Source organism: Hyla sarda, chromosome 11, assembly GCF_029499605.1.
Source record: "Hyla sarda isolate aHylSar1 chromosome 11, aHylSar1.hap1, whole genome shotgun sequence".
Classification (NCBI taxonomy): Eukaryota; Metazoa; Chordata; class Amphibia; order Anura; family Hylidae; genus Hyla; species Hyla sarda.
The window spans coordinates 6,671,881-6,690,346 of record NC_079199.1 but is presented as its reverse complement, the minus strand read 5'-3'; the positions used below and the strand labels follow the sequence as shown (position 1 = coordinate 6,690,346).

The following is an 18,466-nucleotide window of genomic DNA, read 5'->3' as shown; positions in this document are numbered from 1 at the left end:
CCGGACCCTCTATATATACATCCCTGTTCCCTATACATGGACTGACAGTGACCGGACCCCCTATATATACATCCCTGTTCCCTATACAAGGACTGACAGTGACCGGACCCTCTATATATACATCCATGTTCCCTATACAAGGACTGACAGTGACCGGACCCTCTATATATACATCCCTGGTCCCTATACAAGGACTGACAGTGACTGGACCCTCTATATACACATCCTTGGTCCCTATACAAGGACTGACAGTGACCGGACCCTCTATATATACATCCCTGGTCCCTATACATGGACTGACAGTGACCGGACCCCCTATATACACATCCCTGTTCCCTATACATGGACTCACAGTGACCGGACCCTCTATATATACATCCCTGGTCCCTATACATGGACTGACAGTGACCGGACCCCCTATATACACATCCCTGTTCCCTATACATGGACTGACAGTGACCGGACCCCCTATATATACATCCCTGTTCCCTATACAAGGACTGACAGTGACCGGACCCCCTATATATACATCCCTGTTCCCTATACAAGGACTGACAGTGACCGGACCCCCTAAATATACATCCCTGTTCCCTATACAAGGACTGACAGTGACCGGACCCCCTATATATACATCCCTGTTCCCTATACAAGGACTGACAGTGACCGGACCCTCTCTATATACATCCCTGTTCCCTATACATGGACTGACAGTGACCGGACCCTCTATATATACATCCCTTGTCCCTATACAAGGACTGACAGTGACCGGACCCTCTATATATACACATCCCTGGTCCCTATACATGGACTGACAGTGACCGGACCCTCTATATATACATCCCTGTTCCCAATACATGGACTGACAGTGACCGGACCCTCTATATATACATCCCTGTTCCCTATACAAGGACTGACAGTGACCGGACCCTCTATATATACATCCCTGGTTCCTATACAAGGACTGACAGTGACCGGACCCCCTATATATACATCCCTGTTCCCTATACATGGACTGACAGTGACCGGACCCTCTATATATACATCCCTGTTCCCTATACAAGGACTGACAGTGACCGGACCCCCCTATATATACATCCCTGTTCCCTATACATGGACTGACAGTGACCGGACCCTCTATATATACATCTCTGTTCCCTATACATGGACTGACAGTGACCGGACCCTCTATATATACATCCCTGTTCCCTATACAAGGACTGACAGTGACCGGACCCCCTATATATACATCCCTGTTCCCTATACATGGACTGACAGTGACCGGACCCTCTATATACACATCCTTGGTCCCTATACAAGGACTGACAGTGACCGGACCCTCTATATATACATCCCTGGTCCCTATACATGGACTGACAGTGACCGGACCCCCTATATACACATCCCTGTTCCCTATACATGGACTCACAGTGACCGGACCCTCTATATATACATCCCTGGTCCCTATACATGGACTGACAGTGACCGGACCCCCTATATACACATCCCTGTTCCCTATACATGGACTGACAGTGACCGGACCCCCTATATATACATCCCTGTTCCCTATACAAGGACTGACAGTGACCGGACCCCCTATATATACATCCCTGTTCCCTATACAAGGACTGACAGTGACCGGACCCCCTAAATATACATCCCTGTTCCCTATACAAGGACTGACAGTGACCGGACCCCCTATATATACATCCCTGTTCCCTATACAAGGACTGACAGTGACCGGACCCTCTATATATACATCCCTGTTCCCTATACATGGACTGACAGTGACCGGACCCTCTATATATACATCCCTTGTCCCTATACAAGGACTGACAGTGACCGGACCCTCTATATATACACATCCCTGGTCCCTATACATGGACTGACAGTGACCGGACCCTCTATATATACATCCCTGTTCCCATTACATGGACTGACAGTGACCGGACCCTCTATATATACATCCCTGTTCCCTATACAAGGACTGACAGTGACCGGACCCTCTATATATACATCCCTGGTTCCTATACAAGGACTGACAGTGACCGGACCCCCTATATATACATCCCTGTTCCCTATACATGGACTGACAGTGACCGGACCCTCTATATATACATCTCTGTTCCCTATACATGGACTGACAGTGACCGGACCCTCTATATATACATCCCTGTTCCCTATACAAGGACTGACAGTGACCGGACCCCCTATATATACATCCCTGTTCCCTATACAAGGACTGACAGTGACCGGACCCTCTATATATACATCCCTGTTCCCTATACATGGACTGACAGTGACCGGACCCCCTATATATACATCCCTGTTCCCTATACAAGGACTGACAGTGACCGGACCCCCTATATATACATCCCTGTTCCCTATACAAGGACTGACAGTGACCGGACCCCCTATATATACATCCCTGTTCCCTATACAAGGACTGACAGTGACCGGACCCCCTATATATACATCCCTGTTCCCTATACAAGGACTGACAGTGACCGGACCCTCTATATATACATCCGTGGTCCCTATACAAGGACTGACAGTGACCGGACCCCCTATATACACATCGGAGGCTGCGCAGCCTCTTTTAGCGTTGCTTTCTCCTGCTTTATATTCGCAGCCTCTATATTAGAAGATGATGGTTGTTTCTATGCAACAGAAGATTCAAGAGCTTAACACTTCGGAGCCCATCACCGCGGCGTCCAGGCCATTAAGAGGGCACTAGAGCCGCCCCTCCAGCACAATGGGACTGACAAGGCGTCACCACTACGGCCCGGTGTGCTGGTTATGTGAGGCCGCCGGGTCATTCACCTCCCGGATCACGCATCGTGTCACAGCGCAGAACAATCCGTATGTGGATGTCACATGATAGGCCGGACACAGGCTTAAAGGGAAACTCCACCTCCATACTCCAGCTGCTGCAGAACATCATAATACACACTTTGGCTGTTACAGAACATTATATTACACACCTCAGCTGCTGCAAAACATAATGGGGAGATTTATCTAAATTTGTGTAGAGAAAAAGTGGTGCAGTTGCCCATAGCAACCAATCAGATTGTTTCTTTCATAAAAAAAAAAAAAAAAGACTTTGAAAAATAAAAGAAGCGATCTGATTGGTTGCTATGGGCAACTGCACCATTTTTTCTCCACACAGGTATTGATAAATTTTCCCCAATACGCATATCAGCTGCTGCAGAACATCATAATACACAAATCAGCTGCTGCAGAACATCATAATACACATTAATATAATAAACACAGCTGCTGCAGAAAATGATAGTAAACACTTCAGATGCTGCAGAACATAATCACACACACCTCAGCTGCTGCAGGAAATGATAATAGACACCTCAGCTGCTGCAGAACTTCATAAAACACATTAATATAATGAACGCAGTTGCTTCAGAAAATTATAGTAAACCCTACAGCTGCTGCAGAACATCATCATACACACCTCAGCTGCTGCAGGAAATTATATAGTACGCCAGTGTTTCCCAACCAGGGTGCCTCCAGCTGTTGCAGAACTACTATTACCAGCATGCCCGGACAGCCAAAGGCTGTCCAGGCATGCTGGGAGTTGTAGTTCTGCCACAGCTGGAGGCAACCTGGTTGAGAAACACTGTAGTACACACTTAAGCTGTTGCAAAAAAAAATATAATACACACCTCAGCTGCTGCAGAAAATTATAATACACACTTCAGCTGAGGCAGAAAATTATAATACACACCTCAGCTGCTGCAGAAAATTATATTACACACCTCAGCTGCTGCAGAAAATTATAATACACACCTCAGCTGCTGCAGAAAATTATATTACACACCTCAGCTGCTGCAGAAAATTATAATACACACCTCAGCTGCTGCAGAAAATTATAATACACACCTCAGCTGCTGCAGAAAATTATAATACACACTTCAAATGCTGCAGAAAATTATAATACACACCTCAGCTGCTGCAGAAAATTATAATACACACTTCAGCTGCTGCAGAAAATTATAATACACACTTCAGCTGAGGCAGAAAATTATAATACACACTTCAAATGGTGCAGAAAATTATAATACACACCTCAGCTGCTGCAGAAAGTTATAATACACACCTCAGCTGAGGCAGAAAATTCTAATACACACCTCAGCTGCTGCAGAAAATTATAATACACACCTCAGCTGCTGCAGAAAATTATAATACACACCTCAGCTGCTGCAGAAAATTATAATACACACTTCAAATGCTGCAGAAAATTATAATACACACCTCAGCTGCTGCAGAAAATTATAATACACACTTCAGCTGAGGCAGAAAATTATAATACACACTTCAAATGCTGCAGAAAATTATAATACACACCTCAGCTGCTGCAGAAAATTATAATACACACTTCAGCTGCTGCAGAAAATTATAATACACACCTCAGCTGAGGCAGAAAATTATAATACACACCTCAGCTGCTGCAGACAATTATAATACACACCTCAGCTGCTGCAGAAAATTATAATAGACACCTCAGCTGCTGCACAAAATTATAATACACACTTCAGCTGAGGCAGAAAATTATAATACACACCTCAGCTGAGGCAGAAAATTATAATACACACCTCAGCTGAGGCAGAAAATTACAATACACACTTCAGCTGAGGCAGAAAATTATAATACACACTTTAGCTGAGGGAGAAAATTATAATAGACACCTCAGCTTCTGCAGAACTTCATAAAACGCATTAATATAATGAACGCAGCTGCTTCAGAAAATTATAGTAAACCCTTCAGCTGCTGCAGAACATCATCATACACACCTCAGCTGCTGCAGGAAATTATATAGTACGCCAGTGTTTCCCAACCAGGGTGCCTCCAGCTGTTGCAGAACTACTATTACCAGCATGCTCAGACAGCCAAAGGCTGTCGGGGCATGCTGGGAGTTGTAGTTCTGCAACAGCTGGAGGCAACCTGGTTGGGAAACACTGTAGTACACACTTAAGCTGTTGCAAAAAATTATAATACACACCTCAGCTGAGGCAGAAAATTATAATACACACCTCAGCTGCTGCAGAAAATTATAATACACACCTCAGCTGCTGCAGAAAATTATAATACACACCTCAGCTGCTGCAGAAAATTATAATACACACCTCAGCTGCTGCAGAAAATTATAATACACACTTCAGCTGAGGCAGAAAATTATAATACACACTTCAGCTGCTGCAGAACTTCATAATACACCCTCAGCTGCTGCAGAACAATATAATACAGGCATGGGAAAATACAGGAAAGCAGCCTTAGTCTCTGTAGGGCCACACAGCGACTTTGGTAGTGACAGGGATACAAAGCCATAGGTTGCCATGTTGTGTTCCCTGAATCGCTAATGAAGGTGAAGGGGTTCACACTGCACCCCGAGTGATCCCCATCCATGAGCTGTGTTGTGATGTAGCCCTGGACCAAATAAATGAAGCTTCTAAAGTAGAAATAGCAAAATCTCCCCCCAATGGCAATCCCCGGGACCTCTGGGATTTGGGGGAAACCCCTGAGATGATGACGGAATTTCCCCACAAGTCTCCTTTACTTTAAATGAAATATTTTCAAACTAAATTGTTGTCGCACATTGCAGCCAAAAGGGCCCGAAGACTTTGACAACCAAATCCTCACGACATATAACACATAGAATATAAAAATAACTTCTGTGACTGAAGGATCAGACTACACCGCTTCTGTTTGTAGTCTGTAACCATGGAGACACATAGAATATAAAATAACTTCTGTGACTGAAGGATCAGACTACACCGCTTCTGTTTGTAGTCTGTAACCATGGAGACACATAGAATAAAATAACTTCTGTGACTGAAGGATCAGACTACACCGCTTCTGTTTGTAGTCTGTAACCATGGAGACACATAGAAAAAAATAACTTCTGTGACTGAAGGATCAGACTACACCGCTTCTGTTTGTAGTCTGTAACCATGGAGACACATAGAATAAAATAACTTCTGTGACTGAAGGATCAGACTACGCCGCTTCTGTTTGTAGTCTGTAACCATGGAGACACATAGAATAAAATAACTTCTGTGACTGAAGGATCAGACTACACCGCTTCTGTTTGTAGTCTGTAACCATGGAGACACATAGAATAAAATAACTTCTGTGACTGAAGGATCAGACTACGCCGCTTCTGTTTGTAGTCTGTAACCATGGAGACACAGAAAAAAATAACTTCTGTGACTGAAGGATCAGACTACACCGCTTCTGTTTGTAGTCTGTAACCATGGAGACACATAGAAAAAAATAACTTCTGTGACTGAAGGATCAGACTACACCGCTTCTGTTTGTAGTCTGTAACCATGGAGACACAGAAAAAAATAACTTCTGTGACTGAAGGGTCAGACTACACCGCTTCTGTTTGTAGTCTGTAACCATAGAGACACATAGACTATAAAAATAACTTCTGTGACTGAAGGATCAGACTACACCGCTTCTGTTTGTAGTCTGTAACCATGGAGACACATAGAATAAAATAACTTCTGTGACTGAAGGATCAGACTACACCGCTTCTGTTTGTAGTCTGTAACCATGGAGACACATAGAATAAAATAACTTCTGTGACTGAAGGATCAGACTACGCCGCTTCTGTTTGTAGTCTGTAACCATGGAGACACTTAGAATATAAAAATAACTTCTGTGACTGAAGGATCAGACTACGCCGCTTCTGTTTGTAGTCTGTAACCATGGAGACACATAGAATAAAAAAATAACTTATGTGATTGAAGGGTCAGACTACGCCGCTTCTGTTTGTAGTCTGTAACCATGGAGACACATAGAATAAAATAACTTCTGTGACTGAAGGATCAGACTACGCCGCTTCTGTTTGTAGTCTGTAACCATGGAGACACATAGAATAAAATAACTTCTGTGACTGAAGGATCAGACTACACCGCTTCTGTTTGTAGTCTGTAACCATGGAGACACATAGAATAAAATAACTTCTGTGACTGAAGGATCAGACTACGCCGCTTCTGTTTGTAGTCTGTAACCATGGAGACACAGAAAAAAATAACTTCTGTGACTGAAGGATCAGACTACACCGCTTCTGTTTGTAGTCTGTAACCATGGAGACACATAGAAAAAAATAACTTCTGTGACTGAAGGATCAGACTACACCGCTTCTGTTTGTAGTCTGTAACCATAGAGACACATAGACTATAAAAATAACTTCTGTGACTGAAGGATCAGACTACACCGCTTCTGTTTGTAGTCTGTAACCATGGAGACACATAGAATAAAAAAATAACTTCTGTGACTGAAGGATCAGACTACACCGCTTCTGTTTGTAGTCTGTAACCATGGAGACACATAGAATAAAATTACTTCTGTGATTGAAGGATCAGACTACACCGCTTCTGTTTGTAGTCTGTAACCATGGAGACACATAGAATATAAAAAGAACTTCTGTGACTGAAGGATCAGACTACGCCGCTTCTGTTTGTAGTCTGTAACCATGGAGACACATAGAATAAAATAACTTCTGTGACTGAAGGATCAGACTACACCGCTTCTGTTTGTAGTCTGTAACCATGGAGACACATAGAATAAAATAACTTCTGTGATTGAAGGATCAGACTACACCACTTCTGTTTGTAGTCTGTAACCATGGAGACACATAGAATAAAATAACTTCTGTGACTGAAGGATCAGACTACACCGCTTCTGTTTGTAGTCTGTAACCATGGAGACACATAGAATATAAAAATAACTTCTGTGACTGAAGGATCAGACTACACCGCTTCTGTTTGTAGTCTGTAACCATGGAGACACATAGAATAAAATAACTTATGTGACTGAAGGATCAGACTACGCCGCTTCTGTTTGTAGTCTGTAACCATGGAGACACAGAGCTTTATTTATTTTTTTTGTCTTTGACTGGTAATAAAGTCTACAAACCTTTTAATAAAACAGATTTCAGACTTTTTCCAAACTAAAAGGAATAACCCAGACAACACCCTGAGACACCACCGCAGCCTGGTGACAGTCACCAAGACTTTGTTATTTACAGGATCTGGTGAAGGTATTAACACAATAATAACAAGTATCATCCATACACTGCAGTAACCATAGCAACCGAACCTTCCATCTGATATTCATCTACCCCAGCGGTCATATATATCCAGTATAAGGGCCGGTCATATATATCCAGTATAAGGGCCGGTCATATATATCCAGTATAAGGGCCGGTCATATATATCCAGTATAAGGGCCGGTCATATATATCCAGTATAAGGGCCGGTCATATATATCCAGTATAAGGGCCGGTCATATATATCCAGTATAAGGGCCGGTCATATATATCCAGTATAAGGGCCGGTCATATATATCCAGTATAAGGGCCGGTCATATATATCCAGTATAAGGGCCGGTCATATATATCCAGTATAAGGGCCGGTCATATATATCCAGTATAAGGGCCGGTCATATATATCCAGTATAAGGGCCGGTCATATATATCCAGTATAAGGGCCGGTCATATATATCCAGTATAAGGGCCGGTCACATATATCCAGCATAAGGGCCAGTCATATATATCCAGTATAAGGGCCGGTCATACATATCCAGTATAAGGGCCGGTCATACATATCCAGTATAAGGGCCGGTCATATATATCCAGTATAAGGGCCGGTCATATATATATCCAGTATAAGGGCCGGTCATATATATCCAGTATAAGGGCCGGTCATATATATCCAGTATAAGGGCCGGTTATATATATATATCCAGTATAAGGGCCGGACATATTTATCCAGTATAAGGGCCGGTCATATATATCCAGTATAAGGGCCGGTCATATATATCCAGTATAAGGGCCGGTCATATATATCCAGTATAAGGGCCGGTCATATATATCCAGTATAAGGGCCGATCATATATATCCAGTATAAGGGCCGGTCATATATATCCAGTATAAGGGCCGGTCATATATATCCAGTATAAGGGCCGGTCATATATATCCAGTATAAGGGCCAGTCATATATATCCAGTATAAGGGCCGATCATATATATCCAGTATAAGGGCCGGTCATATATATCCAGTATAAGGGCCGGTCATATATATCCAGTATAAGGGCCGGTCATATATATCCAGTATAAGGGCCGGTCATATAGATCCAGTATAAGGGCCGGTCATATAGATCCAGTATAAGGGCCGGTCATATATATCCAGTATAAGGGCCGGTCATATATATCCAGTATAAGGGCCGGTCATATATATCCAGTATAAGGGCCAGTCATATATATCCAGTATAAGGGCCGGTCATACATATCCAGTATAAGGGCCGGTCATATATATCCAGTATAAGGGCCGGTCATATATATCCAGTATAAGGGCCGGTCATATATATCCAGTATAAGGGCCGGTCATATATATCCAGTATAAGGGCCGGTCATATATATCCAGTATAAGGGCCGGTCATATATATCCAGTATAAGGGCCGGTCATATATATCCAGTATAAGGGCCGGTCATATATATCCAGTATAAGGGCCGGTCATACATATCCAGTATAAGGGCCGGTCATATATATCCAGTATAAGGGCCGGTCATATATATCCAGTATAAGGGCCAGTCATATATATCCAGTATAAGGGCCGGTCATATATATCCAGTATAAGGGCCGGTCATATATATCCAGTATAAGGGCCGGTCATATAGATCCAGTATAAGGGCCGGTCATATAGATCCAGTATAAGGGCCGGTCATATAGATCCAGTATAAGGGCCGGTTATATATATCCAGTATAAGCGCCGGTCATATAGATCCAGTATAAGGGCCAGTCATATATATCCAGTATAAGGGCCAGTCATATATATCCAGTATAAGGGCCGGTCATATATATCCAGTATAAGGGCCGGTCATATATATCCAGTATAAGGGCCGGTCATATATATCCAGTATAAGGGCCGGTCATATATATCCAGTATAAGGGCCGGTCATATATATCCAGTATAAGGGCCGGTTATATATATCCAGTATAAGGGCCGGTCATATATATCCAGTATAAGGGCCGGTTATATATATCCAGTATAAGGGCCGGTCATATATATCCAGTATAAGGGCCAGTCATATATATATATATCCAGTATAAGGGCCGGTCATATACATCCAGTATAAGGGCCGGTCATATATATATCCAGTATAAGGGCCGGTCATATATATCCAGTATAAGGGCCGGTTATATATATCCAGTATAAGGGCTGGTCATATATATCCAGTATAAGGGCCGGTCATATATATATATATCCAGTATAAGGGCCGGTCATATATATATATATCCAGTATAAGGGCCGGTCATATATATCCAGTATAAGGGCCAGTCATATATATATATCCAGTATAAGGGCCGGTCATATATATCCAGTATAAGGATATAGATCCAGTATAGAGTCATGCCCCCTCCCATAGACTTGCATTGAGGGGGTGGGGCTATGTCCCTTTTAAGAGACCAATACTAATATCTTTGACGACCTCCTACTGACCCGTCCTACTCTTAATGTATCTTTAATATTATCAGAACACTATTTGAACGATTGTGTTTATATTGTTGTTTGTGATGCTGCATTGATAATCGGCAGCATCTATCGCACCATTCTGTGGTCTCCTCTTATTCCCTGATGAGCCCTCTAAATTAGTGGGTGAAACACGTTGGCTATATTCTGTTGGAGGACCAGCCCTTGACTGGAAATCTTGTTCCTACGCTTTTTTCCCCGGACTTGACCCCTGGTGAAGGTTGCGTAGGTTGTGAGTTCATGACAGTTGCGCTTTAAGTCTTATTTAATCAGAACCTTATTGGTGATTTCTTTATGTTATTCATGTCCATTTAGTCACCAAGGACCTCACACATCAAGTCGGTCCTGGTTACCCCCCCCATTCATTCTCCAGACGTTGTTATTTAGTATTACAATGTGGCGGAGGCTTCGCTGGTCCGGGCTGCGGGCGCCACCTACCTGAGCAGGTACACCGCCCTCTCTATGTCGTTCAGCTCCTCATCTACCGTCAGCCTTTCAATTTCCTCAGGAGTCTGTAATAATAAAGAAGAGAGAGAGGTGAGGGGCTCCGGATCACAACCCCCATCATCCCCCATAGTATGTGCCCAGAGATTATAATGGAGGACAGTGATCACAACTTCACATCTACTTACTGCTGGGGATATATAGATGTATACTGCACCCTCAATATATGAGATTATTATACTGCTATAATGTACAGGGGATATATATATATATATATACTGCTATAATGTACAGGGGATATATATATATATACTGCTATAATGTACAGGGGATATATATATATACTGCTATAATGTACAGGGGATATATATATATATATATATATACATACACTGCTATAATGTACAGGGGATATATATATACTGCTATAATGTACAGGGGATATATATATATATATACTGCTATAATGTACAGGGGATATATATATATACTGCTATAATGTACAGGGGGTATATATATACATACACTGCTATAATGTACAGGGGATATATATATACATACACTGCTATAATGTACAGGGGATATATATATACATACACTGCTATAATGTACAGGGGATATATATATATATATATATATATATATATATATACATACACTGCTATAATGTACAGGGGGTATATATATACATACACTGCTATAATGTACAGGGGATATATATATACATACACTGCTATAATGTACAGGGGATATATATATACATACACTGCTATAATGTACAGGGGATATATATATATATACATACACTGCTATAATGTACAGGGGATATATATATATATATACATACACTGCTATAATGTACAGGGGGTATATATATATACATACACTGCTATAATGTACAGGGGATATATATATATACATACACTGCTATAATGTACAGGGGATATATACACTGCTATAATGTACAGTGGATATATATATACACTGCTATAATGTACAGGGGGTATATATATATACTGCTATAATCTACAGGGGGTATATATATATACTGCTATAATGTACTGACGGTATATATATATATATATATATATACTGCTATAATCTGCAGGGGGTATATATATACTGCTATAATCTACAGAGGGTATATATATATATATATATATATATATATACACTGCTATTATGTACAGGGGATATATATATACTGCTACAATCTACAGAGGGTATATATGGATTACTTTAGATAAAGCTATAGACTATATTACATCACAGATTATAAACAGGAAGTACATGTGTGATGTCACTGCCTCTACATCACTCAGGACCCCAATAACTATACAGGTAGATGAGGGATCACCACGATGATGTCAGAGTCTGATGACATCACACATCCCCTGCACTGATGGTGGGGAAGTAACCCCTTATAATACTGAATTATTCTGGATAGAATAAGGCAGCGTTTCCTGACCAGCATGCTGGGAGTTGTAGTTTTGCGACAGCTAAAGGCGACCTGGATGGGAAACAGTGGAATAAGGAGTATGAGACGATGATGTAATACAATATAATGTAACATAGAAGGATACAACTGGGAGGAAGGATTTGGGGGTCGCTCTATACTCTATATTCTACTCCAAGACCCTAATAACTTCATAATTTACCCCTATAGTCAGACAGGGTGATGGGTACGTTCTATGGGGCAAAAATAACAATAATAATTTAAAAAATAATAATATATATATGGAAAAGAGGTGTTGAGGCAGCTCAGCCAAAATAAGATATAGAAGGTAATATAGAAGGTGGGCGCAAGAGATATCCAGCAAAAAAGGTTCAGAAGCACCAAGAAGTTGAAAATAAAGGTGGTTCTAATTCCCCATGTTCAGATACTTATATATATAGTTCTGGCCCCCAATAAGTACAAGCCCCCATTACTTAACAGGTAGATGAGGGATCCCCATGATGATGTCATGTGAGTCTGATGACATCACACATCCCCAGCACTGATATTATATTGAATTATTTGGGATAGGATAAGGACGTGCTCTCCGAGCATGCTGGGAGTTGTAGTTTTGCAACATCCAGAGTGAAGACCAGTGCGCTAGACTCTCCTCCAGGACCCCAATAAGTTCATCGATCCCCCCTATAGTCAGGCAGGGCGACGAGCTCACAACTCTGCATTATATATACGGTATCTAGTCCGGGGATTACCGTGATGATGTCAGAGTCTGATGACATCACACGTCATTAATCAGACTAAAACTCCGGCTGTCAGGGCATGCTGGGAGTTGTAGTGTTTCCGTAGGTTAGGCACCACTGGAGGACATTACATAATAAAGAGGAGTCCCATTAATGATTGGTTATATTAGATACACTGTATCGCTGTTGTACAGTATATGGAGGTATCTAATCCAGGAATGGTTATGTTAGATACAATGTATCCCCACCGTACAGAATATGGAGGTATCTCATCCAGGATTGGTTATATTAGATACAATGTATCCCCACTGTACAGTATATGGAGGTATCTCATCCAGGATTGGTTACATTAGATACAATGTATCCCCACCGTACAGAATATGGAGGTATCTGATCCAGGATTAGTAACATTAGATACAATGTATCCCCACTGTACAGTATATGGAGGTATCTCATCCAGGATTGGTTACATTAGATACAATGTATCCACATTGTACAGAATATGGAGGTATCTGATCCAGGATTGGTTACATTAGATACAATGTATCCCCACCGTACAGTATATGGAGGTATCTTATCCAGGAATGGTTATATTAGATACAATGTATCCCCACCGAACAGAATATAGAGGTATCTGATCCAGGATTGGTTACATTGGATACAATGTATCCCCACTGTACAGTATATGGAGGTATCTCATCCAGGCTTGGTTACATTAGATACAATGTATCCCTGCTGTACAGTATATGGTGGTATCTCATCCAGGATTGGTTACATTGGATACAATGTATCCCCACTGTACAGTATATGGAGGTATCTCATCCAGGATTGGCTACATTAGATACAATGTATCCCCGCTGTACAGTATATGGAGGTATCTCATCCAGGATTGGTTATATTAGATACAATGTATCCCCATTGTACAGTATATGGAGGTATCTCATCCAGGATTGGTTACATTAGATACAATGTATCCCCACTGTACAGTATATGGAGGTATCTCATCCAGGATTGGTTACATTAGATACAATGTATCCCCATTGAACAGTATATGGAGGCATCTCATCCAGGAATGGTTAAATTAGATACAATGTATCCCTACCGTACAGAATATGGAGGTATCTGATCCAGGATTGGTTACATTAGATACAATGTATCCCCACCGTACAGAATATGGAGGTATCTCATCCAGGATTGGTTACATTAGATACAATGTATCCCCACTGTACAGTATATGGAGGTATCTCATCCACGATTGGTTACATTAGATACAATGTATCCCTGCTGTACAGTATATGGAGGTATCTCATCCAGGATTGGTTACATTAGATACAAAGCATCCCCGCTGTACATTATATAGAGGTATCTCATCCAGGATTGGTTACATTAGATACAATGTATCCCCACTGTACAGTATATGGAGGTATCTCATCCAGGATTGGTTACATTAGATACAATGTATCCCCACTGTACAGTACATGGAGGTATCTCATCCAGGATTTGTCACATTAGATACAATGTATCCCCACTGTACAGTTTATGGAGGTATCTCATCCAGGATTAGTTACATTAGATACAATGTATCCCCACTGTACAGTATATGGAGGTATCTCATCCAGGAATGGTTATATTAGATACAATGTGTCCCCACTGTACAGTATATGGAGGTATCTCATCCAGGAATGGTTATATTAGATACAATGTATCCCCACTGTACAGTATATGGAGGTATCTCATCCAGGATTGGTTACATTAGATACGATGTATCCCCGCTGTACAGTATATGGTGGTATCTCATCCAGGATTGGTTACATTAGATACAATGTATCCCTGCTGTATATTATATAGAGGTATCCCATCCAGGATTGGTTACATTAGATACAATGTATCCCCACTGTACAGTATATGGAGGTAACTCATCCAGGATTGGGTACATTAGATACAATGTATCCCCGCTGTACAGTATATGGAGGTATCTCATCCAGGATTGGTTACATTAGATACAATGTATCCCTGCTGTACATTATATAGAGGTATCTCATCCAGGATTGGTTACATTAGATACAATGTATTCCCACTGTACAGTGTATGGAGGTATCTCATCCAGGATTGGTTACATTAGATACGATGTATCCCCACTGTACAGTATATGGTGGTATCTCATCCAGTATTGGGTACATTAGATACAATGTATCCCCGCTGTACAGTATATGGAGGTATCTCATCCAGGATTGGGTACATTAGATACAATGTATCCCCGCTGTACAGTATATGGAGGTATCTCATCCAGGATTGGTTACATTAGATACAATGTATCCCTGCTGTACATTATATAGAGGTATCTCATCCAGGATTGGTTACATTAGATACAATGTATCCCTGCTGTACATTATATAGAGGTATCTTATCCAGGATTGGTTACATTAGATACGATGTATCCCCACTGTACAGTATATGGTGGTATCTCATCCAGGATTGGGTACATTAGATACAATGTATCCCCGCTGTACAGTCTACAGAGGTATCTCATTCAGGATTGGGTACATTAGATACAATGTATCCCTGCTGTACATTATATAGAGGTATCTCATCCAGGATTGGGTACATTAGATATAATGTATCCCCGCTGTACAGTATATGGAGGTATCTCATCCAGGATTGGGTACATTAGATACAATGTATCCCTGCTGTACATTATATAGAGGTATCTCATCCAGGATTGGGTACATTAGATACAATGTATCCCCGCTGTACAGTATACGGAGGTATCTCATCCAGGATTGGGTACATTAGATACAATGTATCCCTGCTGTACATTATATAGAGGTATCTCATCCAGGATTGGGTACATTAGATACGATGTATCCCCACTGTACAGTATATGGTGGTATCTCATCCAGGATTGGGTACATTAGATACAATGTATCCCTGCTGTACATTATATAGAGGTATCTCATTCAGGATTGGGTACATTAGATACAATGTATCCCTGCTGTACATTATATAGAGGTATCTCATCCAGGATTGGGTACATTAGATACAATGTATCCCCGCTGTACAGTATACGGAGGTATCTCATCCAGGATTGGGTACATTAGATACAATGTATCCCGCGGCCTGTAATGTCACATTGAATATTGGAGTTGTCAGCAGTGACATAAGATGACGTCACGGGGAGGCGATGACGTCACTCGTTACCTTCAGGCTCCGGCGCACCGGCCGCTCGATGATCGCCAGCTCCTGCAGGTCCTCGATGTATCCGAACAGACTGAGCTCCATCCTGGAGGCTCCGGGCACCGGAAGATCAGGCAGCCGCTGCACCCCGCATCCTCCACCGGGAGCTCTTCACATGGCAGCCGCCGGAGCTCCTGAGTGCGGGGGCGGCGGGGGTGGACCGGGGAGGAGTCTGCGGATCACCGGGGTGCGGGGGCACTGACAGCCCTGATCTACCTGAGCACGGGGGCGGCCGGACCGGGGAACCGGGGGAAGAGCCGGGTCAGGAGGGGCCGCACCGGGTGACTGTGTCCGGGCTCAGTGCTGAGGAGGCGGCCTGCGGCGGGTGTGCGGCGCCCGGTCTCCATAGTAACCGAGCCCCGTGACGTCACCGCCCGAACCTGCCACATACCTGTCCCCACTGCTACATACATGTCACCTGTCCACACTGCTACATACATGTCACCTGTCCCCACTGCTACATACATGTCACCTGTCCCCACTGCTACATACATGTCACCTGTCCACACTGCTACATACATGTCACCTGTCCCCACTGCTACATACATGTCACCTGTCCCCACTGCTACATACATGTCACCTGTCCACACTGCTACATACATGTCACCTGTCCCCACTGCTACATACATGTCACCTGTCCACACTGCTACATACATGTCACCTGTCCCCACTGCTACATACATGTCACCTGTCCCCACTGCTACATACATGTCACCTGTCCCCACTGCTACATACATGTCACCTGTCCCCACTGCTACATACATGTCACCTGTCCACACTGCTACATACATGTCACCTGTCCCCACTGCTACATACATGTCACCTGTCCCCACTGCTACATACATGTCACCTGTCCCCACTGCTACATACATGTCACCTGTCCCCACTGCTACATACATGTCACCTGTCCACACTGCTACATACATGTCACCTGTCCACACTGCTACATACATGTCACCTGTCCACACTGCTACATACATGTCACCTGTCCACTGCTACATACATGTCACCTGTCCACACTGCTACATACATGTCACCTGTCCACACTGCTACATACATGTCACCTGTCCACTGCTACATACATGTCACCTGTCCACACTGCTACATACATGTCACCTGTCCACTGCTACATACATGTCACCTGTCCACTGCTACATACATGTCACCTGTCCACACTGCTACATACATGTCACCTGTCCACTGCTACATACATGTCACCTGTCCACACTGCTACATACATGTCACCTGTCCACACTGCTACATACATGTCACCTGTCCCCACTGCTACATACATGTCACCTGTCCCCACTGCTACATACATGTCACCTGTCCACACTGCTACATACATGTCACCTGTCCACACTGCTACATACATGTCACCTGTCCCCACTGCTACATACATGTCACCTGTCCCCACTGCTACATACATGTCACCTGTCCCCACTGCTACATACATGTCACCTGTCCACTCTGCTACATACATGTCACCTGTCCCCACTGCTACATACATGTCACCTGTCCCCACTGCTACATACATGTCACCTGTCCCCACTGCTACATACATGTCACCTGTCCACACTGCTACATACATGTCACCTGTCCCCACTGCTACATACATGTCACCTGTCCCCACTGCTACATACATGTCACCTGTCCCCACTGCTACATACATGTCACCTGTCCCCACTGCTACATACATGTCACCTGTCCACACTGCTACATACATGTCACCTGTCCCCACTGCTACATACATGTCACCTGTCCCCACTGCTACATACATGTCACCTGTCCCCACTGCTACATACATGTCACCTGTCCCCACTGCTACATACATGTCACCTGTCCACACTGCTACATACATGTCACCTGTCCACACTGCTACATACATGTCACCTGTCCACACTGCTACATACATGTCACCTGTCCACTGCTACATACATGTCACCTGTCCACACTGCTACATACATGTCACCTGTCCACACTGCTACATACATGTCACCTGTCCACTGCTACATACATGTCACCTGTCCACACTGCTACAT

At 42.9% G+C, this 18,466-nt stretch overlaps 1 protein-coding gene across 2 annotated transcripts in view; it reads right to left on the bottom strand.

The window, feature by feature from the left end:
• Window positions 1-16,771, bottom strand: part of PPP4R4 (protein phosphatase 4 regulatory subunit 4) — a 103,804-nt gene extending 87,033 nt beyond the window's left edge. The window contains exons 1-2 of one of the 2 annotated variants that reach the window (XM_056546019.1): window positions 16,389-16,771; window positions 10,992-11,065 (exon numbers count right to left, since the gene is read on the bottom strand). In XM_056546019.1, the coding sequence (XP_056401994.1) occupies window positions 10,992-11,065; window positions 16,389-16,469 (155 nt within the window). In that variant the 5' untranslated portion in view covers window positions 16,470-16,771. Of the gene's footprint in view, window positions 1-10,991; window positions 11,066-16,388 lie in introns of those variants that run through there. The other variant, XM_056546020.1, reaches the window with a different exon arrangement.
• Window positions 16,772-18,466: the final 1,695 nt, after the last annotated feature.